Below are 25,568 nucleotides of genomic sequence, written 5' to 3'. Positions count from 1 at the left end.
TACTTCTTAGTTCTCGACAAAAATCAAAACCGATCTCCAATCTCGATATTTTATTAATTTATTTTCTATTAATAAAAAATTCGGTTTATTTATTTGCTATGTGACTGAAGCTTGATATTTATATTATTTTGCTTCCGCTGCTGTTTGATTTATTATTGATGATTAGCCTTGCGTGCTTAATAATTAATTAAGCACGAGGCGAGGTTGATCACACCTTAATCCAGAATTCCTGGTTGGGGTGTGACAGTTAGTTACCACTATTAACTCTTTACAATTGCGAAGATGTTCTGTTTATGTAGAATTTAGAAACAACAATTGATTCCAGATTTTCTGCATCATGTCTGTGTAATCAAATATGCAACACATCATAATTTTTAAAATTTATTTTTCAAGTAGTGAAAAATCGAAATGTCAACACATATGGCTCAATTTAATACCTTTCAAAAGTCGTTTTTTAAACGTGAAATTTAAGATATCAATAATTATATAATTTAATCAACTTACTGTCTCTATTTTTTGTGAAACAAAATAATTCGAATATCCACAAAAAAATTGACAAACAACAACAACAACAACCAAATCTTCTTATTTATGCCAACCATAAAAAAAAGAAAAGAAACTAAGCCTTCAATCTCAAGCAAGTTAGAACAGACTAGAAATGAAATAAAAATATATTAAATTATAAACACTTATTTACTCACACCATGTTTAGTTGTGGACTAGAGAGTGAAATAAGAGTTTTAAACCTCAATTATTCCACCAAACAAGCATTAAATAGGCTGGCCTAACTAAGTGTAAGCCTAAAGTTAAGGTAGCCTAAACGTGCCTAAACTAAACCACCTATTGAGGTGCCTTAACTTTTTAAAGGCGTAAATTGGAGTTATGGCGAAGATTTGGAAATTTCACCCTTCCATTTCTATCGACACCGTTCTATATTATGAATCCCTTCATTCTTAACTGTTATCACGTATAAACTTATTTAGATATTTTCTTTATATTTTGGTTGGAACTTTAATTATGTATGTACTTATTCTATTGTATGACTTTTGTAAGTTCTTTTTTACATTTTAGTTGTTGCTTCTTTGTGTTAAAGTATAAATTTGAATAATGTATGGTTTTCATTGAATACGTACTTCTGATACATATAAAAAAAAAAATTCGCTCCATATGATGCATGTTTCATATTTTTTTAAACGTTCAAGTATGCATGGTTCCAATATGCAATTTTATTAGAGTGATTCTTTTTTGAGAAAATAATATTTCTGTTTTGCCAAATAGTTACAATTTTATTATTAAATAAAATATTATGTCTTAAGACACCAACCTCTTATCAAACAAAAAATAGTTAAGCCAAATTATAAATTTAGACATCAACTAAACATGATTAATTTAGATCGGCCTAAATTGAAATAACCAACTTAGGCCTCCTTAGCTTTAGTCCACAACCAAACATGATGTAACAGTTTAGAGAAATCCAAGCAATTGATTTGAACTCTACTAATTACAAATCCCTAGATTTCTCACTGGTTTTATGAAAAGTGTTAAAATGAGATCTTCCCATTTCTATTACTCTATTACTCTACTGTCTTTAGTGCACCGGGTAAAATTATCCGGTGTTAAAGGAAACACGAGTAGTTACATTTGAATAAGCATAGAATAACATTTGAATACAATGGGTCAGAACATTTTTGACTGCATGAATAGCAAAATTATTGATCGAAGCATCAGCAACACCTTTGGCTCAACAAGAATCGAAGCAAAACATCCTTTAATCATTGTATTCCCCTATATTTTTCTGTGAACATTCCGGATTCTAGATCTTCTAAATTTTAAACCTACTTCTAATTCAGACTGTTCGCACTTAACATAAATATATAAGAGGTGTTGTGTTAATCAAGAGAATCGCAGAAATGTCTAACTGCTGGGGCCAGTGCTAGGGGTGTTTATTGGGTCCGGTTTATTCAGTTTTGAACCGAACCGAATTAGTTCGGATCAAACGGTTTAGTTTTTTTTCGGTTTAATAGTTCAGTTTGCTTTGCTTTGCTTTTTAAAAACCGAATTATAATTTCGGTTCGGTTCGGTTTGAAAAATTTCAAAATCAAAATAACCGAACTGACCGAACTTTTATATATCATGAATTTGATCCGGACCACCCCGGTTTATTTCTTAATACTCTGCTTTATTTCTTAATCAATTGCTTTAAATACTTCGGTTTATTTCTTAATATCTTAGTTTATTTCTTAATACCTCGGTTTATTTCTTAATATACTTCGTTTAATTATAAATTAATTGTTTTAAACATAAAATTAATATATTTCGGTTTGAACCGAATAAACAAAACAAACCGAAATAAAACTTTAGTTCGGTTAGATTCGATTGTATTCGGTTCGGTTCGGTTCGGTTCGATTCAGTTATATTTTTAAAACCAAATTATAACTTTAGTTTGCCTAATTCAACGGAACCGAACCGATGAACACCCCTAGCCAGTGCGGTCTGAATCGCAGAAATCATGCTTTTGATTTTAGGATTTTTGTTTTATTGAAACACTGCGAACTTGATAACTTTTCTTGATAATGTAATTAAATTGTTTTTAGATAACTTGAATTCTTCATAGCTAGTACGTTTTAGTTGATCGTTTATTATATTGGCGGCCATTTTTATTAATATCCCTAAAAAAAAAAAAAATTTTAAAAATGCCCCTCTGTAAAAAATTTTTTTATAGATGCCCTGACCGCCTGGGCCTGGGGCGGCCCAAAACAGCCAGTGAGGCGCCCCAGAGCCCGGCGGCCCATACCCCAAGTGAGGCGCCACCCCCTGGGGCGCCCCACTAGTAATTTTTTTTTTTTTTTTTTTTTTTTTTTGAGAAATCTTAGTATTTTGATTTGAATAATTTTGTTGAAAAAAAGTGTTGAGTTTATGTATATGTGTATGTAAAAAATTAAAATATTATGTATATGTGTATGTGTATGCCAAAAAATATAATATTTGATATATTTACGAAGTGATGTCGTAAATTTGTATAACTCACATACACACATGCACATACACATATACACATATACACATATACACATACATATATACACATATACATACAAAAAAACTCACATATACATATACACATAAATATACACATACACATACACATACACATACACATACACATACACATACATATACATACACATACATATACATACACACATACACATACACATATACCAAATAAATCAATTCGCATAAGCAAAATAGCAAGTTTATCTGCCACCACGTCTGAATAAACCTAACAAACGACTAGTTCTTCTGGTACTAGTGGCAGGTGCGGCATTACTTGTAGAGGCTTGGCTACTAGATGATTGGCTTACAGGAGGAGGGGGTTGTGTTCCACCGGTAGCTTCAGCAACAACTCTGGCATTTTCTCTTTCGTTGTGTTCGTTTATTGCATCTAAATGTAACAATGCAATTCAGTTAGTAATATAATTAAAGCATAAATAAATTTTGTACAATTCTACGTACCTGCCCTGCGCCTGTCGAAAACAGAACGGCGAGCCCGATTTCCCGACGGTCGCCTACCACCCATCTCGTCCATGGTCATTACAATACGCTTGTGTCTCCTCCTTCCCTTTCTTATCCATCCTTCCGAAGGTAATATTCTATCTCCGACATATCCAGGCCACTCATGCTGATCAGGATAAGAATGGAAAGATCCACCCCAAGTGGAAGCAAGGTAATCGGTACGGTACATGTCAGCAACATAGTGATCCTCACAGTAGTTCCTCACTCGGCATACCGCCATCACGTGACTGCAGGGTATGTGACTTAGCTGGGGTCCTTGGCATGTACAGGTTACCGCCCTGGCATCTCCGAATTTAACCACGTACTTGCAAGCCCTCTTGACAAACGCCATAGTGCCGTCTGGTTTACGGGTGGTAGGAACGTACTCATTTGGATTTTGCACTTCGAATTCTGTTCCATCGTTACCCATCGGGATCACGGTCATGGTTGCACCTTTGTCTCTGTGTTGTCTTAGTTTCTCCTCCACCCATGCTATGCCCTTGAATTGTTTAGCTCCCTCTATTAGTACACCGTCTTTATCAAAAAAAGGGCCATGCCATCGCTCATATACGGTGCCGACATTTGTACTTGCCATGGCCTGGAGCAATGGTGCCAGATAGCCATATGAGTCCTTCCAACTACCAAATATCCTGCAAATCGCAAGTTCACGACCTCTCCACAGCCTGTTGTATTTTTGGATTACATATTTGTATTTGTGTCTGACGGTCATAGCCACCGCCTTGATGCTTATCGATGGATCCAACTTAATGTCCTCCTCAATTGCATCGGCAATTAGTGATGCTGTCAGATTTGAATGGTCTGTCCTTGTGGACGCAGACTTGCATGTATGAGGTGGTTCGCACTTCTTAATCATCCATGCTTCCCCTGAACCCGCAGGGGTTGCAAAAAGGCGGAACTCGCAGTGCGGGTGAGTTGAACAAAGCACAACTAACCTTGTTCGGTCCCTTTTGTGTATTATACATTCCCAGTTGCCGTGAACATGAGTCTCATGTATTGTACAAAATTTATTTATGCTTTAATTATATTACTAACTGAATTGCATTGTTACATTTAGATGCAATAAACGAACACAACGAAAGAGAAAATACCAGAGTTGTTGCTGAAGCTACCGGTGGAACACAACCCCCTCCTCCTGTAAGCCAATCATCTAGTAGCCAAGCCTCTACAAGTAATGCCGCACCTGCCACTAGTACCAGAAGAACTAGTCGTTTGTTAGGTTTATTCAGACGTGGTGGCAGATAAACTTGCTATTTTGCTTATGCGAATTGATTTATTTGGTATATGTGTATGTGTATGTGTGTATGTATATGTATGTGTATGTATATGTATGTGTATGTGTATGTGTATGTGTATGTGTATGTGTATGTGTATGTGTATATGTATATGTGAGTTTTTTTGTATGTATATGTGTATATATGTATGTGTATATGTGTATATGTGTATATGTGTATGTGCATGTGTGTATGTGAGTTATACAAATTTACGACATCACTTCGTAAATATATCAAATATTATATTTTTTGGCATACACATACACATATACATAATATTTTAATTTTTTACATACACATATACATAAACTCAACACTTTTTTTCAACAAAATTATTCAAATCAAAATACTAAGATTTCTCAAAAAAAAAAAAAAAAAAAAAAAAAAAAAATTACTAGTGGGGCGCCCCAGGGGGTGGCGCCTCACTTGGGGTATGGGCCGCCGGGCTCTGGGGCGCCTCACTGGCTGTTTTGGGCCGCCCCAGGCCCAGGCGGTCAGGGCATCTATAAAAAAAAATTTTACAGAGGGGCATTTTTAAAAATTTTATTTTTTTTAGGGATATTAATAAAAATGGCCGTTATATTGGTCAAAGAAAACCTCCCAAAAAAAATAAAAAAAATAAAAAATAACATGCCTCGTTGAAACTTAGTTGGGGTTGTTTCCAGCTCATAATTGATTAAATTTATAGGCACCGACTTTATCTTGTTTCAAATAAAAATCAGAAAAATAATATTATCATTCTTGCGACTAATTAGAGATTATTAATATTGATTAAGATATTAAACATTTAGAAGAATGATATTATCATTTCGGAACAGTGACATAACCACGTATACTTTGACATAGATACTTATCAAGCGGAATATCATCCAAGGTAACTCAAATTTTGAGTTTGGATTCGACCCGTCCTATCTTTTAACAAAACTAATACATTGGGAATATAGCCCCTTGATATGTTAACAGTTCTTGATTTTTTTTAATGTAATATTGATTTAGTTATAGTGGTACCCTACTGAATTGTTGAATAAACTTCATGTGTTCTTATAATTGCTCCTAATGGAAATCTTTATCGTGCGCATGTTTTCGAAAAAGAAATTAACAATTTGTGTTTATTTGTTGTGTAATTTTGGTAAAATGCTTTATAATTTTATTTTAGTTTGTAGATTTGTAGTTAGATCTTCTTTATTGGTTAATAAAATTTAGGATAATTCTATAAAAATCTTGGGCAAACTAGTTTTACAACACTATTGAAATATTCTCACAATTAAAATCGATTTCCACCCATTGTTGGTTCTTTGGTTGATTTTTTTTTTAAACAAAATAGAAAAGCACCCAAGAGTAATTGCAGATATTTTTTGCCGATTTTTTTATTTATATCCAAAATAAAATATAAATTTAAAAAACTAACCAACTAGTTAATGAAATTGCAAAACTACCCAAACCGGTTAACCATTAACCGGACTCAAATCAAATTTCCGGTTATTGGTTTCCCGGACCCATTGAAATAGTCCGGTTAACCATTAACCGGAAATTTAATTTGAGTCCGGTTAATGGTTAACCGGATTTGTGTATTTTCCTTTTCTTTTTTTTTAAACAGAATTTTTTTTTGTATTAAAATATTAGAAATGTTGAATATATTTCTTTGAAAATAGATGGAATACAATATAATTTGATTTATTAGAAAGACTGCAACAAATAACCCAGATCAATATTTTTCAGATCGGATTTTTCGCAGCTGTAAGAAAAATTAATATATTTCTTTATGTATTATTGGAAAAAAATAAAAATGCTTAGATTCCGAGTTATTGATCCCGGTTCAAAAGTCACTTCTAGGTAATCTAGAAAATATTATGATCTTTCTAATAGATTTAATTTATTAAAAGTTGTATCTATTTTGAAAAAAAAAATAAAAACTTTAATTTATTTAATGATTGTTATTCAAAAATAATTCTCAAAATAGATACAACTTTTAATAAATTAAATGTACTAGAAAGATCATAATATTTTCTATATTGCCTAGAAGTGACTTTTGAACCGGGATCAATAACTCGGAATCTAAGCATTTTTATTTTTTTTCCAATAATACATAGAGAAATATATTAATTTTTCTTACAGCCGCGAAAAATCCGATCTGAAAAATATTGATCCGGGTTATTTGTTGCAGTCTTTCTAATAAATCAAATTATATTGTATTCCATCTATTTTCAAAGAAATATATTCAACATTTCTAATATTTTAATACAAAAAATAAAAAAAAATTTGTTTTCAAAAAAAAAAAAAAAAAAAAAGAAGAAGAAGGAAAATGCACAAATCCGGTTAACCATTAACCGGACTCAAATCAAATTTTCGGTTATTGGTTTCCCGGATCCATTGAAATAGTCCGGTTAACCATTGACCAGACTATTTCTGTTAGTGTTGGTGTCCTAGACCCAGATCATATCTATGATATGTTTAGTTTATTAGTGAATAATTTTATCATTTTGTACCTTGAGTATTCATATTAGTGGATCATTTGAGTTGATGACTTAAATTGTAGAACTTCACAATGAATAAATTTGTTTACTCTTAAATGTTCCTTATCTTGGCAATCAGCAAAGGTACACTGGTTGACCATATAAGATAAGTGTGGTGATTAGATGATGGCCATGTTCTATAGGTTATACGATAAGGAGTTATCGATCTAATCACACATGTGCATACATGGAGATGTATGGCACTGGACAGACCCGAGAATGAAATATCATATGGATTGTGTTCTGTGTCATTGATATTTCATTGTGTCTAGAATTCTTTGGTTGAGATATTTATTTTTCTTACATAAGGGATGTGTATTGTTGGTACTGTCTAACGCTCTCTTTAACCAGGAGTTATAAAGGCAGTTACTGCAGTGCATATAACTTATGCGGAAGAACGATACGTATCAAGAAACCATTGTCCCTTATATGTTAATATAAGTGATGATATCTCTGGGCCCCTTGATAAAGTTTATATTATGTGCATGCAATATGATTATATGATAATCATATCATAATTAAACTTCAGGAAATCAAGAAAGAATAATTGGTAAGGATGACACATTCCTACCTTACGATTATTTGGATATCATGTGGCAAGGAATTGACACAACAACATTTTTAATGTTACAGGGATCGTGATTTTGCACTGTGTTTTTTCATCCACGCCATTTGGGTAATCAATATACCATGCCTAGTTGTATCATTGATTTATGGAATTAAAAATGTTTAATTCTATTGCCATAATGATGGGATCCCATAGGGTCACACCATATGAAAGATTAAAAGAAAATATATTAATAAAACATATGTGATATGTATATAATATGTGCTATGTTAATTATAAGAAGTTATAATTAATTTGTACAAATTATATGTTATTAATATATGAACAATTTTATGACTTGGAGATGTTATAAAATAATCCTAGTAATATTTAAAGTATGTGTGACATATTTTAAATAGCTTTTGACACATGAGAGATGCATATAAATTAACATGGAATATTAATTTATATGTTGGCCTTTTTTTTAATGTATGGGATTGTGGACTTAATTAAATATTAATATGATTAATATGTTTAAGCCCAAAGCCCAAATATATGCTGGGGAGAATTGATTAGTAATGACATGATTTAAGGAATATTTAAATATATCATTAAATCTAATCAATCTCATTAAAGAGGAAAGAAATTTCTGGACAGATATTTTTTAGGTAACTTTGAACTGGAATTTGAAAGGGCAAATACTAATTATTCTGGACGTATGGCCTATCTAATCTGTAGCCCTTGGAGTCTAGATTCCAATGGTGAAGATTTCAAGTCGTTTGGAGTTACCTAGAAAAAGATATAAGGATTTTAGTATCGAAAGGTCAGAAATTCTGTGAAAAATATTTTGGCCGAAATTTGCTCTTTTCTCCTCTCTTCCAATTTTTTCTCATGTGTTGAGATTAGGGGTGAGTAAATCGCTCATAACTCGTGAGCCGCTCATAACTCGCTCATTAAAAGCTCATCTAAACTCGCTCATTTATCCGCTCATTTAAACTCGCTCATTAACAACTCGCTCATTTACTTAATGAGCGAGCATGAGCATGACCCAACTCGCTCATAACTCGCTCATTAAGAATTTGCCACACCTAATCCCTACCACATTTAATCCTATGTAATTATGTATAACATCAACCTTGTCTCATTAAGATTGATAGATAGTGAGCATAGTTTCATATTTAATTATGTGTAATATAATGAGTACAATGTAACATTTAATCTTGTGTAATATACTAATATTCATAGTTTCATATTCATTTTTTTTGTAAATCGGCAGAACCAAAACCTCCGCCAAAAGCCCAAAACAAGTAATAGTCATAACAACTCGCTCATTTAAATGAATTATGACAATTTGTTGGATTTTATTATGATGACTTTTAACAAATTTTGTTATGCGTAGGCACACTATATAATTTTGTTATGAGTCATAAGTCATAACTCGCTCATTAAAAGCTCGCTCATTTACAACTCGCTCATTTATCCGCTCATTTAAACTCGCTCATTAACAACTCGCTCATTTACTTAATGAGCGAGCATAAGCATACCCTAACTCGCTCATGCTCGCTCATTAATCACCCCTAGTTGAGATCTAGAAATCCTCTAATAAGTTTTCAGAAATTAAGAAGAGGGTTAAACTAGGATTAAGGTTCTACTTGTTAATCTCTTACTAGCCTTAGAGATACAAGTATTTCTTTAATCTCTCGGTGGATACCTAAGAAGGCTCGTCATTTGAGGGGCTAAAGCACAACCACCATTGAAGGAGGAAGGGAATAAGAAGTTGCTAAGCAAGACAACTCTTCTTGATTTGATTTGGAGATCAAATCCAAGGTATTATGTTATTTCATTCTTGATTAGGCTAATTAAGATTGTTTCTTGCACTTACAATAACTAGATCGTTTGTTTTGAGTCGAATAAAATTTTTGTTTTATTCCTTGCTATCTAAGCATCAAAAACTTTCAATTTCAATGGATCTGGGAAACCAATAACCAAAAATTTGATTTGAGTCCGGTTAATGGTTAACCGGTTTGGGTAGTTTTGCAATTTCATTAACTAGTTGGTTAGTTTTTTAAATTTATATTTTATTTTGGATATAAATAAAAAAATCGGTATTTTTTGAGTCTGGTTAAATTGGTCATCCGACATTACTAGTTCAAACTGCTGTTAGTTTGTAATAATCTAGAAGTCAATAATACGATAAATTAATCATAAAGCTTTGTTCATGAATTGAATGTTTATTTATATATCATTTTGTTGCCGTGAGTATTATTACATTTATGGATCATTTCGAGTTCATGACTGAAATTGTGAAACTCCATAATATAGATGATATATACTCTTAAAAGGTCACTGACCAAGGTAATTAGCAGGAACACTAATTACCGCTATAAGGTTAGTATGTGGATTAAAAGATGGTTAAGTTTTACAAACCACTTGACACGAGATGTCATTTTAATCACATAGATACATGTTCTAGGAACATGGTATTTAACAGACCCCGAATGAAACATTAAATAGAATTGTGTTCGTGTCATTAATGTTTTCATTCAGTGTCAAAGTTCTACAGTATGAGGTATTTATCGTTCCCACTAAGAAATATATATGAGTAAGTGTTATCTAACGCTGTCCGTAAAAAGCAGTCATAACGGCAGCATTTCCATATGTATAACTTAGTTGAGGAAGTGATAGTCTGCCAAGAATACTATTTGTCCCTTGTATCTCTATACGAGCTATAGCATCACTGGGCCCCTTGATAGAGTTAGATTATCTGCATGCGGTATAATTACAAGAGTAATTATATTTGATAATCTACTCAAGATCAAGAAAAGATACAGTTACCAAGGATGACACACATCTACCTTGAAACTGATCTGATAGCTATGAGACAGAAGAACTGACACAAGTAAATTGTTTAATGGATCGTGATATTGTACAGTACAGCATCATCTGTGTAATTGGATGGTCATGATGTGTTGCCAGACGCCACCCATGATTATAGAAGTTAAAACAGTTTTAACTCTGTTTACCAACATAACACAGATCCTATTGGGTCACACCATATAGGAGCTACTCGGAGAATCTTACTGATTAATTATAAATTGATTATAATTAGTATTAAGATGGTTATAATTAATTATACATGATATAATTAAATTATAAATGTCATTTAGAATGACAAGCAGAAACAACGGTTAATTTATAAACGCACACGTTACGTTGTATAAAAGTTACCGAACAACAACCGAAAAGAAATATAATTGTATATGACAATTATATATATTTGATTTGGATTTTAATTTGTTAATTATGGGTTTGAATTATGGATTTAAAAGCCCAAAATAATCAAAGCCTTAATTAAAATTAAAAGCCCAACACTATTCATGCCTTAATGGACCAAGGGTAAAATGGTCTTTTTACCTTGGTGCCGACTTCCCATGTGTTGACATGTGTCATGTGAGGTGGCAAGGGTATTTTGGTCATTTCACATGATAAAAGGATGAGGTGTCAAGGGCTTTTGGTAAATAGATTTGTTTTGAGGGGTATTTCGGTCTTTTGCGAACCTCCTCAAAACTCTATAAATAGAGGGGTAGGGGTAGAGAGAAAGACTCACTAATTCACGTGTTAATCTGATTACTTCGTTAATCGGTTTTTCTCTCTTCCTTGATTTCGGTTATTTCGAGATTAGGAAATAATATATTTTGTGTAATCCTGCGGTTTAGCTTTTAAGCAAAACCGAGTTACTTCGGGACACAAATATATTTATTTCATCATTTTCTCGGTAAATAGTGTTTCTGCAAAATTCCGCGGTTTACGGTATTTCTGGCAGAAGAAATAAATCGCTCTCTGGTTAGTCCTGGTGGATAACCAATAGAGGTATCACACGTGTGATACTGCGAGTCGATTCCATCCCTGGTGAGGCTCTACTCGCTCGGTCTGCATTCCAACTGAGATTTGGAATAAAGGTATAAATTGTTATATTAATCTATTTAATTTGTAAATATATTTAATGCTTTAGGAAATCAATTATGGAGTAGATCTGTAAATAGGATTAAACGAATCTTCTTGATTCATTTAATCGGTAGCTTAAGTTAGATGTAAAAAAATTTGTTTTACTCTTTCCGCAGCTTAAGCTAATTAAATGGGTTTGAACCGTTCCTCAAAACCCAACAACTGTGCCATTAACAAATTTGCGTGTTCTTTATTTTTTCTCTCTTTAATTGCTTTTGTTTGTGAACTTATGTAACATCCCGAAAAATTGAGTCATTATTATTAATAATTAATAAGTTTTTGTTATATATACTGAATATACTATATATGTGTCTTTTTTTTTAAAAAAAGTTTCTCAATAATATAATTTTAGGTAAATAAAAAAGAAAAAAAATGAAAAAAATATATCATTCTTGTTTTGTTCTGTAAATCATAAATTTGTCTAACTTTATTTCTATTATTACTTTATTCTCAAATCACGAACAACAACAATTATTTCCATTTAAGAATTTAGTAATTAATTAAAAAAATAATAATAATACGGCCATTAATCCCTTCTCCCTAATTACCGCCCACCCCAAATATTTTCATTTTTCATATATTTTTATTTAAATATAAATATTTATAATTTATTTATTTTTGGTATTGAAATATTAGACATATTCAATATATTTCTTTGAAAATAGATGAAATACTATATAATTTGATTTATTAGAAAGCCTGCTACAAATAATCCGGATCAACATTTTTCATGCCAGATTTTTTGCGGCTATAAGAAAAATTAATATATTTCTTAATGTGTTATTAAAAAAAATAAAAATGCTTCGATTCTCAGTTATTGATCCCGGTTCAAAAGTCATTTATAAATAAATACAGAAAATATTATCATTATTCTAGTACATTTAATTTTTAAAAAGCTGTATCTAATTTTGAATTTTTTTTTAAAATTATTTAATAATTGTTATGAAATTTTTTTCTCAAAATAGAAACAACTATTTATTTATAAATTAAATATACTTGAAGAATCATTGCGAAAGGGTTTGAATCTCTCTCTCTCTCTCTCTCCGAGCTAGGGTTTGAATCTCTCTCTCTCTCTCTCTCTCTCTCTCTCAAAAGGCTTTAAGACGACAACCATAGCTTTTGCAATATTTTGTTTCCCTTTTTCACCTTGTTTGGTTCTCTCTTAAATCCGTCATCAATGGTTAAGTTGATTTCTTAGAGCAACGAAAAGGTAACTGTAGAGGGTGTAGAAAGGTTAAAGATTCTTTCTTTCTGCTTATGCCAGTTGGTACCGCACCTGGGTAAGGATGCAGGTACGGGGTTGAATCCGAACCTGGTACCGGCCTCAAATAGCGTTGTACCATACCAGTGCTTTGCTTCTCTTGTGATATTGTGGATGTTGTTCTTAGCCAATATTATGGTTCTTGGGACCGATTTGTAAGAATAGAAAGAAAGGCGGGAATAACTTATAAAATTCCCGTTCATTGGTAATATGCCCTTGTCAAAGGGGGTAATTTGTAAAATTGTGAGCATTTTAAACCTGGCTGGAAACTAAGAAAATGAAAATATGATTTGAACTGTAGGTAGTATGCTGGAAGTTGTCATTCGTTGGCAATATGCTTGATGTTTCCATTTGGATGTAACTGAATAACAAAAATAGCCGCATAAAAAAATTGAAGTCATAGTCCTGTTGATCTCTAGATTAACCAAATATTATTAAAACTGCCAATATATGGATTTTAACTGAATATCAGAATAGATGTATTAAACGAAGCAGCTGATTATTTGGGGAATATATCAGGGTGAGTTTACAATCCTTAATTTTTGTTTTTGATCAACAAGTCAACAATTTAATTACTCTCGACAATAATTAAAAAATTAATTGGCTAATTACATCTTCTCCTCTCTTTTTTGTGCTGATTTGATTATTTGTTGTTCAGTCCTGATAAAAAACCAGCTGTTTTTACATATGTGACATTTTACCTGCGAAATTATTTTTATTCTGGAAAGGATACTAGTGTTTCTCTAGCTGTACAGTTACAAGTAGAAGTATAGGTCTTAAATCCTTTAATTTTGTTGCTTTTTAGCATTTTCGGTGGGCATGTCATTCTCATTTATTGACACATCTTTTATGTGCTAAAATCCTGAAATGTCTTAAAATGAAAACATTATGTTATTGTAAGGATCTGTTTGCACGGTAGGAGAAGTATATATGGACTAGCAGAGATTTCTCTTTGTGAAGCAATGTGATATTTTCTTCTCCTCTTTATATTGCATTTACTCAGCTTGGCATATGTAATGTAGCTCCTTCTGTTCATCTACCTAATTGAGTGACATATATAAGAGTTTGACATGAATTAGTGTCCTCACGCAGGGGGACAGCGCTGTGCATTTCCTTTCATGCCAACAAATTTAATCAGCTGAGAGCAGAGTGAGGAGAGAGGAGATAGAGAGGAGGTTTGATCTTTGCCGATCATTAAAGGAGGTAAAACCAATCTTTCCTCTTTGCCAATATACATGAGAGTTGTGTCTCTGAAGTACACTCAGGATTTACTAATTTGCTCTGCTTAGGGAAGTATGAAAATTACATGGCGGCAAGTCTCTGATGGCTAACCTAGGAATTCTATAATTTGATGTTGAACAGTATGGTTTGGGTATGTATAAGTTGGCACCACTTGTACCAGTTAGATTTCGATTATTTTTTCTTTTTCTTTTTTTTTTCTACTATGACTTGTCGGGCTTTAGAACTAACTAATGTACTGGTTAGCTTTTGATTTATTTGGTTTTCTATGATGACTTGTCGGGCTTAAGAACCAACTAATGTACCAGTTAGCTTTTGATTTATTTGGTTTACTACTATGACTTGCCAGGCTTAAGAACCAACTAAAGTATCAGTTAGCTTTCGATTTATTTGGTTTTCTACTATGACTTGCCGGGCTAAAGAACCAAGTAATGTACCAGTCAGATTTGGATTTATTTGGTTTTCTACTATGACTTGCTCTAGCCATGAAACATAAAATCCTATATGAATATGAATTCTCATAGGATAGGCATTGTCACTAATTTAAAACGATTCTTAATTATGTGCAGGTTAATTAACTAGAATTTCATGACTAGCTGGTCGGACCTCGACTACGATGTGCTTGGGCACATCGTCACATTTCTTTCCCTGGCAGATCATCATCGATTTAGTGCTGTTTGTCGCAACTGGCGATGGGTGGCAAAACACAAGCACTGCTCTCCTTGCGCGCAGCTCCCGTGGGTGGTGATGCGTCAGGAAGCTTCCGGCGTGAGACGCAAATTCTTCAACCTGACAGAAAACAGGGAGTACTACATTGACATCCCACACTTGTACGAGCAGTATTGCTATGGTTCATCGTATGGTTGGCTTTTCATTGTTGACCATAAGTTCAAGGGCCGTCTATTGAACCCTTTCACTAGCGAGTTTTACGAGCTACCTGAATTTCCAAAATGGATGAAAAAATGAACCGGGGTAGGATCATTAAGGCTATCTTATCTGATGACCCAAGCGTAAAATCAGATTTCACCATAGTATTTTTATATGCTAGTGAGAGGCAGGCAATGTTTTGGCACCCTGGTGATAGTGCCTGGACATACATAAGGTGCATGCAGGGGACTATAAAAGATGCTGTTTTCTTTCAAGGAAGATTGTATGTTGTTTATTCAATGGGTTTGATTTATACAATCAAACTCGGACCAAATCCAACAGCAAGGCTGGCGGGACCTCAGGGCCCGCCTCTCATGGGATTTTGTTATCTTGTGGACTTTATGGATGAGTTACTCCTGTGCATAGGAGTCTAAAGAATATAGGAGATAGCTCAGATAGGCATCTGGTCACAAAACATTTTGATGTGCACAGGGTAGATCTAGAGAGCAGAAGGTTGTCTCCATGCATGGACCTTGGTGATTATGCTATATTTTTGGGTGTTAGTTCACCTGTGGTGGTTGATTCTAAGCAATTTCAAGGGTGCAAAAGAAATAGTATCTATTTCACGGACACGTTTTGTAAATTATCATCACGTGAATACGGGTGCCATGATCTTGGTGTGTACGACATGAAAAAAGATATCGTTGAACCATATTATCCACCTGAGATCTTCCAACCAATTTGTGAGCCGCCAATTTGGCTGACACCAAATTGCAACAGACTTTTAATTAAATGATTTATTCCCAAGATGGTGAGAGACCAATTAATCAATTATGTTTAATTATATTTAGTTATATATCATAATGAAATAAGCTATTTGTAATTTTAAATTTGGAAGAAACAGTTAATTGTTTAGCAATTATTACTTAATGCAATATTTGTTGTGGAGAAGAGAAAACGTTTATATTTTGATGATAAAAATATTTATGCCTTGGATTACTAAAATTAAAAACATTGCAAGTTGTATTTTTTTTTTTTTTTCATCTACAACAAAATTTCAACTTGAAAGTTTTTGAACGATAAATTAAAAGTTATAACACGTTGTATATGTATACATATAATTGTTCTGGAATTTAGATGTAAATAAATTCTAGAATCATTATAAACATATTATAAAAAAATAATAAGTGTAAATATTTTCGGAATGCAGATTAGTGACAAAAAAATTTCTCTACATTTTTAATATAACTATAAATACGTAAAAGGTAAGTTTTCAAGTTTCTTTATCATGCCAAATCATCTATATTATGTATATCTTGTGAGTTATTGTCTAGAGGTAACTAGGTTACATTTCTATATAAGGCTATTTGTCTCGACTGTCCTAATTAATAGGCTTTAAGACATAAACTGTGTTGTTCAGACATTAACCAGAAGTCCAGAACTACTCAAATTGAGTTAACCAGAACTGTGTTGTACTGTAACCTTGCTATCAATGAGAGATTAAGAAGATAGATTTAAAAATAGATAAGTGGTTAACTCTGCATTCCATTCTTAGAGCGTATGCAATTCGATCAATCAACGTACCAAAATAATCAAAGTTTGTCTCGAACATATTTTTTAAATTTAATTATTCAATTAATTTATGAAAATTAGTTGATTTTTTTTTCACAATTTTAACACAATTCTGATTTAATTATTTATAGTTTTTATTTTAACAGAATAACTGCTACTACAATTTATCCTAAAATAGTACACTATCTAAAAGAACATTTCAGAAAAAAAAAAATAAAGAAAGAAAGAATGAAAGACACGCACACACAAACCAAAGAAAAAGGACACCTCCAATTCGTACAATGAGAAACATTTAACATTTCGTTCCTTCTGCTGCTCTGCATGGTCTTCACCAATTGCAAGTAACATGAACCGAAACTATTGTACATCAAATATCAAATCTAAATACGGGCCCCACAATAGATTTGCTTAAATATTGTGATTTACTCATTTATTATTATACCACGTCTATCTAATATACCACATTACATTAGGTTGAATAATTAGAGCCGTTGTGAGTAAGATATGGAAATAAATCTGCTGCGATTTATTTCCGATACAGCATCTCATCTAATTAATGCTAATAAATTGTTAATGACTTGCGCTGCTACGCATACCTCTCTCTCTCTGAACAAAATGAACTCCCAAACGGGTAACCGGAGCCGAGGTGACGTATCTAACAAAGGTAAGGCCATCACAAACCCCCATGACAGTGATGATCACGACCTTGCCGTTTTCAACGCATTTTTGGGCGAGCTAGATACGTAAGTATTATATATTTGTATTAGTATGTTGATCATTCATTAGCTGTATTGTTCTCTCGGTTTTAGGAAAAATTTTCAGTGTACCCATGTAAACTTCTAAAATAGTCAATATCCCCATGAAAACTTTAAAGAATTGCTTCCATCCTCTTTTATTCATTTAACTTTTTTATTTGAGTGAGTCTATGGTACTATGCATATTACGATTTGTTATCGTGCTACGACTCTATATTCAAGTTTTTAAATTCTAACGGTCGATCCGAACCGTTCATCTTGTTCTCCATATTAATATGTGTTTGGAGACCAAATTTTACATTTTTTGAAAATTGTTTACTATTTTTTTAGATATTTAGAAAATCACTTGATCTGAAAATTCTGAACCATTCAAAAACAGTGATTTTCAATAAATCTAAAAAAATAGTAAAAAAATTTCAAAAAATGTAAAATTTGGTCTCCAAACACATATTAATATGGAGAACAAGATGAACGGTTCGGATCGACCGTTAGAATTTAAAAACTTAAATATAGAGCCGTAGCACGATAATAAATCGTAATATGCATAGTACCATAGACTCACTCTTTTTATTTAGCTATTTTAAAATTGAATGGACAAATATACCCTCATCTCTTCCAAATGATCCAGAAACCCAAATTTCTGATTTTGTCTTGCCCAATTGGCCAACCTGCGGGCTTCCTGTATCGCTTCCCTTGGTACCTGCTGTACCAGTACCTTGTTTTGTACCTGTTGTAGTTGCCTTGCGCATTGAGCGACCGCCTCTGCTGCCTTCCAGTGTGGCAAATTATCTTGTCTGTTTTGTTGTACCGCTACTACCAAATTTTTGCAGTCTCCATAACACACATACCTGTTATCGCCCCTTTGCTCATGTTCATCTGTTATGTAATTCAGTGCCCAGGATAAGGCCAGTGCCTCTGATTCGATTGGGTGATTTGCCCTAAATGCCCCTGCATGTATCTGTTGTAATTCTCCTTTCGTATTATATATTACCTCCCATTCCAGCATTCTGACTTTTTTCCCATGAGCCATCTTACACTATGATGGAACTGTTTTCCGGAACCTTAATACTTGTTGAGTTTCTGTACCTGTTACCAGCAGGGGCAATTTTTGGTATCATTTCCATTGCTTTAGCTTTCTTTATGACTTCTGTTGGTGAGCTTTTCTTCCCTTGAAATATTTCCTCGTTTCGGGCTTTCCAAAGGCACTTTAGCAAATTAGCAAAGAGTGTCAATTGGTCTTTCTCTAGTGCCTGTGTTATCTCTCTAAGTGTTTTTGGGAATTGTAGTGGCAGTGCTTCCACTTTCAGGCTGATAGTAGACGCAAACCAGACTGCACGGGCAATGGGGCAGAAGAATAACAAGTGCATGACATACTCGTTTTCCATTTGGCATCTGGGGCATTTTGGTCTGATTGAGGCAATTCTTACGAGGATACCAGGGATGGAACTCAAGGTGAGCAGTCCAGATCCTTGACAAAGTTTTTCCCGAGGTTGGTCCCTAAATTGATCTATTTTGGTACATATTAGTATATTACTTGTTCATAGCTCCTTTTTATAATGTTTTCAAATTCAGCATTGATGGAAGCTCAGTTTTTTAGAATATTAAAACATAAACCATATACTTAGAAATTCCTGTGCATTAAATAATTAGTAGTTTCAGATAGTAAAGTTACAACGGGACCATTAAAACATCCCCAAAATGGATTGCTGAGGTTTGTTGTTTCAATCACTGTAGCGGGACTGTGCTGTTGAAATAGGGTGCTTGTGATTTCAATTGGATGATATGGATTTAAGAGATAAAATGACAAGGGATAGCTTTATTATCTGACTGTGCATAAAGCAGTCCACGACCTTCGGGTTTGATTGAGCATCTTAAAACCTTGCTATCAGGCCTTTTGGGTTTTCAACCAAATAAATTAATAATTTGACCTGATTGTGTACATACTGATATTGTCATGTCCTGTACCATTAATAATGAATGGTGCTGAGATGATCTGCATGTTATGCTTTATTGCGAGTGATAATTGAAACTTCCAGAATTGATGGAGGTCTTTTAGGAGGTTAACTGCTAAATTATCATAGTCATCTAAATGGATTTTGTAGAACCACGGTTAAATGACAAGTTTAATTTTTGAAATTCAAATAAAATTTGGAAAGTAACTTATTCATTTGACAGGTTTGGATTATGGCTTTCAAAACAGTTGATTTTGGAGTTGCAGTTGGGTTCATTTGGGTTAAATTAGGTCATAAGTTGGGTTGAGTAGTTCTGTTTGGATTTGGACCTAGTCAGGTATACATCAGCTATGGTTTCAAGCCAGCTTGGTTTGGGTCTTTTCGAGTTACATGCACAGTTTGGTTCAGGTTGCTTGGGTCAGTTTTTGTTTCGGGTCATTGTTTTTCAAAAACTTAAAAAGGGTGAGTTCTGATTTGGGACGGGTTAGATCTTGCAACCTCTAAAAAATGTACCAGTTCTGATTTTCATTTTAATACTTGTCTTAGGATGCACCGGTGCAGCCTTCGTTGGTAATTGTATATTTTGGTGGCAATGACTCGATGGGACCTCACCCGTCTGTCCTTGGTCCCCATGTGCCTCTTAGGGAATACATTGAGAACATGAAAAAGATTGCACTACATCTAAAAGTATTGATTTTCTTTCCCTTTAATTTATTTTCAAGCTCTGCACTAGCTGATATAAAGACTGAACTGCTTTTAACAATTACTATCATATTGATCCATAAGATAGCTTGGATGATTTATTCTCTACTTCTGACGCATGCACTGTAACATTTTAGGTATATGCTTATGTAAGTGCCAGAAGTAGAGAAATGACTCATTTACCCTAAAAAACCGACCAATTAGAAGATTATCATTTTTTTGAAACATGCTACATATTTTTTATTTTTCTTATTAAATAGTAAAATGGGTAATTTATAAATTTAAAATGAATTTTAATAGAAAAGACAATAAAATGGGTTAATTTGTGAGTTTCTAAAATTTAGAAGGGTAAATATGATATTATGAATTTTAGAGAGGAAAATATGTAATTTCAAAGTTTTTTAGGGATATAAATGAAACTCCCCCCTTTAAATGTAGCAGTAAGGTTGAGGTTTTACGTTTATTGGTATTTTCATATGCTTTTGTGAATAATTTAACTACAACTAGTTCTTCCTCTGTAGAGTCTGTCCGAGAATATACGCAGTATTTTCCTCGGTTGCCCTCCATTGAATGAGGAGATGCTTCGTAATGCAACAAGGTGATGTTGTCTCCTAGCTATTTAATTTGGATATTTATCAGTGTGCATGTTCAGTGCTTTTAACCTGTATTTTAATTTTATTTTCTTGTATAACAGTACTTTCATTAGCAAACTAGAGCGAACAAATAAACTATGCAAGGAGTACTCCGATGCATGCAGTGAATTGTGCAAAGGGATGGACATCAAATTTGTTGATTTGTTCAAGGCAATACAGAAGGGAGATGACTGGGCCACCGTTTGCTTTACGTAAGTACATCATGCACAGATCATGAATACAAAGTACTGTCATGTGAAAATGTTAATGGATTGATGATGCAGGGACGGGGTACACCTGTCAGAGGAAGGGAGCAAGAGAGTGGTGGCGGATATATTGGAGGTTATAAAGGAAGCTGAGTGGAAACCATCCCTATACTGGAAGGATCGTCCAACTGAGTTTGGAGATGATTCACAGTATGATCTGGTTGCAGTTGATGGTACATCTACTATTAACATTTCTGAATGCACTTTTCATCGCCAGATTCAATGGGACTAGATCCAGCTACTACTTCATTTTGTTATTCAACTTTTTCTTTAGCTGTTTCATTTCAATGGGGGGTATAATTGTCTGTTTGATATTTGTTTTTCTTGCCTTACATTGCTGCTTGATTGATTGCTTTTTAGTTATATTATGAAATTCTTGTATTGTCAGGTGCAATTGGCACATGAAAATTCTAGTTCCCTCATCATAGTAGGATGAAAATAATGAAATTTAGATGCAGTGTTATTATGTTCAAAATTATATTCTAGTCCCTTTGAGAGTTATGCTTGATTTTAAATCTTTGAAAATTCTTTGATTTTGATTTTGATTTTGATTTTGATTTTTGATTCACATTAGTAGTTCAAATATTTTTGAAAGCAATTAGTAGTTAAATATATCAGATATTTCTTCTTAAATCAGGTAATCCAATTTGAGAGAAAAGTCCAAGCTCTTTATCAGAAAGACATGTAATATTATGCTCTTGTGCTTGTGCTTCAGGTTTATAGGAAAGAAGCTAGGATAAGGCCGCTAATTCATACAAGTAATATTATATTGAGCTAATCATTTCTAGCAAGATATTTCATGGACCTAGGTGGATATTTCATTCATTTTGAAAGGGACTGTCTTCCATTTTGTTTTTGTTTTATTGGTGGTTTCAAAGACAACAGTCACTTGTGATGATGACAGTACTCTGTTAAAAACACATTCTAATAATTCATTAGGCCAGATGGCGCTTAACAAAACTAAGAAAAAGATTTCAAAAAGTCATAAACTATTCCTAAAAATGAGAAGAAAAAAAATGAAACAAACATTATAGGGCGCTGCACATTGGCAATTTGTTTGCTAACTACCAGTTTGGTCAATACTGATATCTACTGGTGCAGTGGTGCCGGTACATTTCATTTGTTTTGTCAGTAGCATCTACGAGAAACAACGAAATTTGAATTCAGTATAATTTTATGTACTGCAATTTACATACATTTTTCCTTTATTTTGACAGTAAAATTCTGGGTTTAAAGATCATGTCTTATATGAAACTTTTACTTGCATCCTTGACCTAGAACTCTAATAAATTGTTAACAATAGAGGTACCACCTTTCAAGCAAAAGAAAGCCCTAGAAATTTGCTTATATTATATGTAAAAATCCTTCTATTTACATCCATCTATAACTCTTCCATGTACCTACCGATCGATAAAACCACAAATTCAGCTACTAACACCGGATCACCAAGTTCTCGTCAACAGATTAAGGCCTGGTAAATCCAAAGCCTACCGAATACAACATTAACAAAAATAAAATATTAAGTACGCCTAAAATTCAACTGTATGCCGCAAAGACAGACCAAAAAAAGCTCTTCAAAGAAAAAAGAACACAAACTATCTACACAGAGTGAGTGGTAAAATAAGTGAAGTCATGGTGCTGTACATCTAATTGTTTAAGCCAAGAGTTGGCCGCACTATAAAGAGAAGCTGCCATTTCTTTATCTCCCGTCTCAGAATTTAACCAAAGGCTGCCCTTTACTTTATATGTCGCAAGTCCGAATGGCGGTAAAGACATGGAAGTAGTTTTGGTAGCAGTGTTTTTACTGCTTTTGTTGAAGTACTGATTTTGACAACACCGGACTTCTTCTTTCTTGCAAAATTCATCATCTGTTTGGAGATGAGATGGTTCAGTGAGTTACAGATTACCAGATAAAAGTAAAAAACTTTGGTAGAAGCAATTACAAAGTACCTTGAAACAGAGATGAGATTGTATGGTACGTAAGGAAGCATGCTGACAACTCCTTGACATTACACCTGGTGGGTATGTGATATATTGGGTACCTAAGAAGTAAGAAAAAAAGACAATCTTAGCAATCAGCATGAACAAATTCTAAATGTGAAACCCAACTTTTGGATGTGATTCATACGATACATAATGAGGTTAAAAAAATATGGATAAATGAATTTTATATATGTTTTTTATCATTCATCAAATGATTGTAACCTTTAAGGTCAATACTTGTGACCTTCAATGAAATATCAAATAATAATCAAATAGCACAAAAGTTGAAAGATAAACAATCTAAATGTCCAACAACAAACCTCTAAACATATTTTCTAATTTTACAGTTCCTTCTTTGCTTGAATATATATTTCCTTTTAAAGTAAATTTATAAAATATTGTCAATATCATCAAACTAAATATACATTCGGAGAAAATATAGTCTTCAACGTACCAGGCAACTGCCATCCAACTGGCAGGTGACAGCTCCAGGCTTGTCAGAGATGTTAACCCCGAGAAATCATGAGCCAACTCATATACCTGTAGAAATCAAAATGAATATTGGCAAAAATATTAGGAACAGCAACGGCACCAACAATAATATTTGTAGTATGAAAAAAAAATACATAGCTGAATTAACCAACACGCATACCTTGTCATATAATGGTATCCTTCCGTAAGGTGAGCCCACCTCAAAATACTCAAAATACAGCTCTCCAAGCCTTTTGATCTTTTCATTTTGATAATATACACCGTTATCACCATTAATGCTCCTAAAAACAGGTCCAAAATTAATATAATAACCCCATTGAAATTTACTCTTGCCAATATGAAGACCAGAATGCTATTAGAAAGCAGACATCACTAACTTAGGAGTAGTGATGTACAGCTGAATCGCAGAGAGGTATGGTACATAATATTGTACCACCGTTTCACCGGTAGATAGCTGTACATGAGTACCAGCACCATAGGCACTCCACTCATAATACTGGTCCCATAGGTCTACTAGCCGAAACCATTTAACTGTATTTGAGCCAGGTGTTTCCGACAGGGGATTTGTTTTTAAAAAACCATTCTGCATAAGAAAAAGATTTATGAGCAACACTTAAATTTAAATTGAATCGAGATGATCCACTAACTATGGTTCACAAATAGGGAAAAGATAACAATGCGGTCTTATCTCTCCTTACATAAAAGAATAAAAGAGAACCCAAACAATCAGCAAGCCACTTACTATCTAACAATAGTACCTTAAATTACCAAATTGGATATCCAGCCAAAAGTAAATGGATAAATCACGAAAATCAAAAGAAACATAAAAGGACTGGTAAGTGATAAATTAAGGCATAGCTAAGAGGGTTCATGATTTCAATGCCTACATATACAGATTATCAAATAATTTTGACCAAAAACAATTCATAAGTATTGGTAAGCAAATCAACATAATATTTGAAACAGTTGCTCAACAGAGCCTAAAAGAAAAAATACTGAGTTTTATTGGAGAACTTACCTTTGGGAAGTTTTGGGTTTTGACAATTGGAGTAGTACAGTCCAGAAAACACTGTAGATTAGAATGATTTTCCAAATGAATTGCCATTTTTATTCTTATTCTTTCTTTCTTTCTTCCTATCTATCTTCACTCAATTATTATACCATCACTGTCACTTTCTTCTCTTTCTTTACTTCCACCACAATTCCAATATTCCCTTTATTCCATCGCTATCCTCTTCCCCAACCCCTCTTCTAATTTCAAAATCCTGGCTTGAAGTAAAGAAAACAAATAAAAGGTAGAAGAAGATCACTAATAAAGCAATTTCAGAGCAGTAATTTTCACTTCTTTGCTTAATTGTATAGAAAGTATAAATTAAATTTACCTTTTTTTAGGGAGAAGAAGGAATCTTCCTAAGAAATACTTAATCTCCACCCCAAAAAAAAAAAGCAATCTCTTTTCCCAAAAGCACCAAATTCTCTGTACAATAAGAACCCCAGAGCAGTGAAACCAAGATATGCAACTATCATTAATGTGCTGAGAATTTCATTTTGAGAGAGAGAGAGAGAGTTAGAAAAGCACTCAGTTTTTTTCTCACTCTACTGTGTGGATTTATTAATGAGGTGGTGGGACAAGGGAGAAGAAAAAAGGATGTGGAATAAGGAGGGAATAAAAGGCCAAAATAGAAATAAGACGAGCGAGGAGAGAATGGAGCCAATTCCATTCGCTTCGCCGCGTGGTCTGGTCTGAAATGGGTTCATGTTTTGCGCTGTTGAACACATGTGCTCCTTCCCCTTGTTTTCAGTTTCTTCAACCTTTGCTACACTTACCCCGATCAGCACCCAGATTGGAGCCCATAAGTTCTATTAGGCCATCATCACTAATTTTTTTATTATAACGAGTGAGGCTACGGTACTGCATAGTCTATATAAGATAAT

At 33.5% G+C, this 25,568-nt stretch overlaps 2 protein-coding genes and 1 long non-coding RNA gene across 5 annotated transcripts; 2 read left to right on the top strand and 1 right to left on the bottom strand.

The window, feature by feature from the left end:
- The first annotated feature begins 12,971 nt into the window (after window positions 1-12,971).
- On the top strand, window positions 12,972-16,164 carry LOC144562303 (uncharacterized). Its single transcript, XR_013514049.1, has 3 exons — window positions 12,972-13,122; window positions 14,266-14,376; window positions 14,982-16,164. It is a non-coding gene; the product is annotated as an uncharacterized LOC144562303 (long non-coding RNA).
- Window positions 16,165-18,257: 2,093 nt separating this feature from the next.
- Window positions 18,258-21,663, top strand: LOC144562311 (GDSL esterase/lipase WDL1-like). Its single transcript, XM_078311509.1, has 5 exons — window positions 18,258-19,058; window positions 20,105-20,245; window positions 20,782-20,858; window positions 20,955-21,104; window positions 21,177-21,663. Exons 1-5 carry the CDS (start codon window positions 18,948-18,950, stop codon window positions 21,388-21,390), a joined length of 693 nt encoding a protein of 230 aa, XP_078167635.1. The 5' UTR covers window positions 18,258-18,947; the 3' UTR covers window positions 21,391-21,663.
- Window positions 21,664-22,486: 823 nt separating this feature from the next.
- On the bottom strand, window positions 22,487-25,302 carry LOC144561929 (uncharacterized). Of its 3 annotated transcripts, none has more exons than XM_078311037.1 (7): window positions 25,016-25,302; window positions 24,652-24,898; window positions 24,011-24,216; window positions 23,794-23,914; window positions 23,596-23,681; window positions 23,109-23,200; window positions 22,487-23,026 (listed from the first exon to the last, which is right to left on the bottom strand). In XM_078311037.1, the coding sequence occupies exons 2-7, from the start codon at window positions 24,736-24,738 to the stop codon at window positions 22,758-22,760; spliced, it is 861 nt and encodes a 286-aa protein (XP_078167163.1). In that variant the 5' UTR covers window positions 24,739-24,898; window positions 25,016-25,302; the 3' UTR covers window positions 22,487-22,757. The 3 variants fall into 3 exon arrangements, with proteins under 3 accessions (XP_078167163.1, XP_078167161.1, XP_078167162.1); XM_078311035.1 differs by having other exon boundaries at window positions 24,652-24,902; window positions 25,016-25,165; XM_078311036.1 differs by lacking the exon at window positions 25,016-25,302 and having other exon boundaries at window positions 24,652-24,981.
- Between the last annotated feature and the right edge of the window lie 266 nt (window positions 25,303-25,568).

Source organism: Carex rostrata, chromosome 11 (assembly GCF_964058835.1).
Source record: "Carex rostrata chromosome 11, lpCarRost1.2, whole genome shotgun sequence".
Lineage (NCBI taxonomy): Eukaryota > Viridiplantae > Streptophyta > Magnoliopsida > Poales > Cyperaceae > Carex > Carex rostrata.
Note: the sequence above shows the minus strand (reverse complement) of the source record. Positions and strands in the feature narration are given on the sequence as shown.

What these genes read in the sequence shown, in the direction of transcription:
- LOC144562311 (XM_078311509.1), top strand. Translation starts at nt 18,948, where the DNA reads ATGGGGCAGAAGAATAACAAGTGCATGACATACTCGTTTTCCATTTGG. An exon ending in AGATTGCACTACATCTAAAA is followed by an intron (nt 20,246 to 20,781) that starts GTATTGATTTTC and finishes CTTCCTCTGTAG; the next exon opens with AGTCTGTCCGAGAATATACG. An exon ending in ATGCTTCGTAATGCAACAAG is followed by an intron (nt 20,859 to 20,954) that starts GTGATGTTGTCT and finishes CTTGTATAACAG; the next exon opens with TACTTTCATTAGCAAACTAG.
- LOC144561929 (XM_078311037.1), bottom strand. Translation starts at nt 24,738, where the DNA reads ATGGCAATTCATTTGGAAAATCATTCTAATCTACAGTGTTTTCTGGAC. An exon ending in GGATACCATTATATGACAAG is followed by an intron (nt 23,682 to 23,793) that starts GTATGCGTGTTG and finishes TGATTTCTACAG; the next exon opens with GTATATGAGTTGGCTCATGA. An exon ending in AGTTGGATGGCAGTTGCCTG is followed by an intron (nt 23,201 to 23,595) that starts GTACGTTGAAGA and finishes CTTACTTCTTAG; the next exon opens with GTACCCAATATATCACATAC.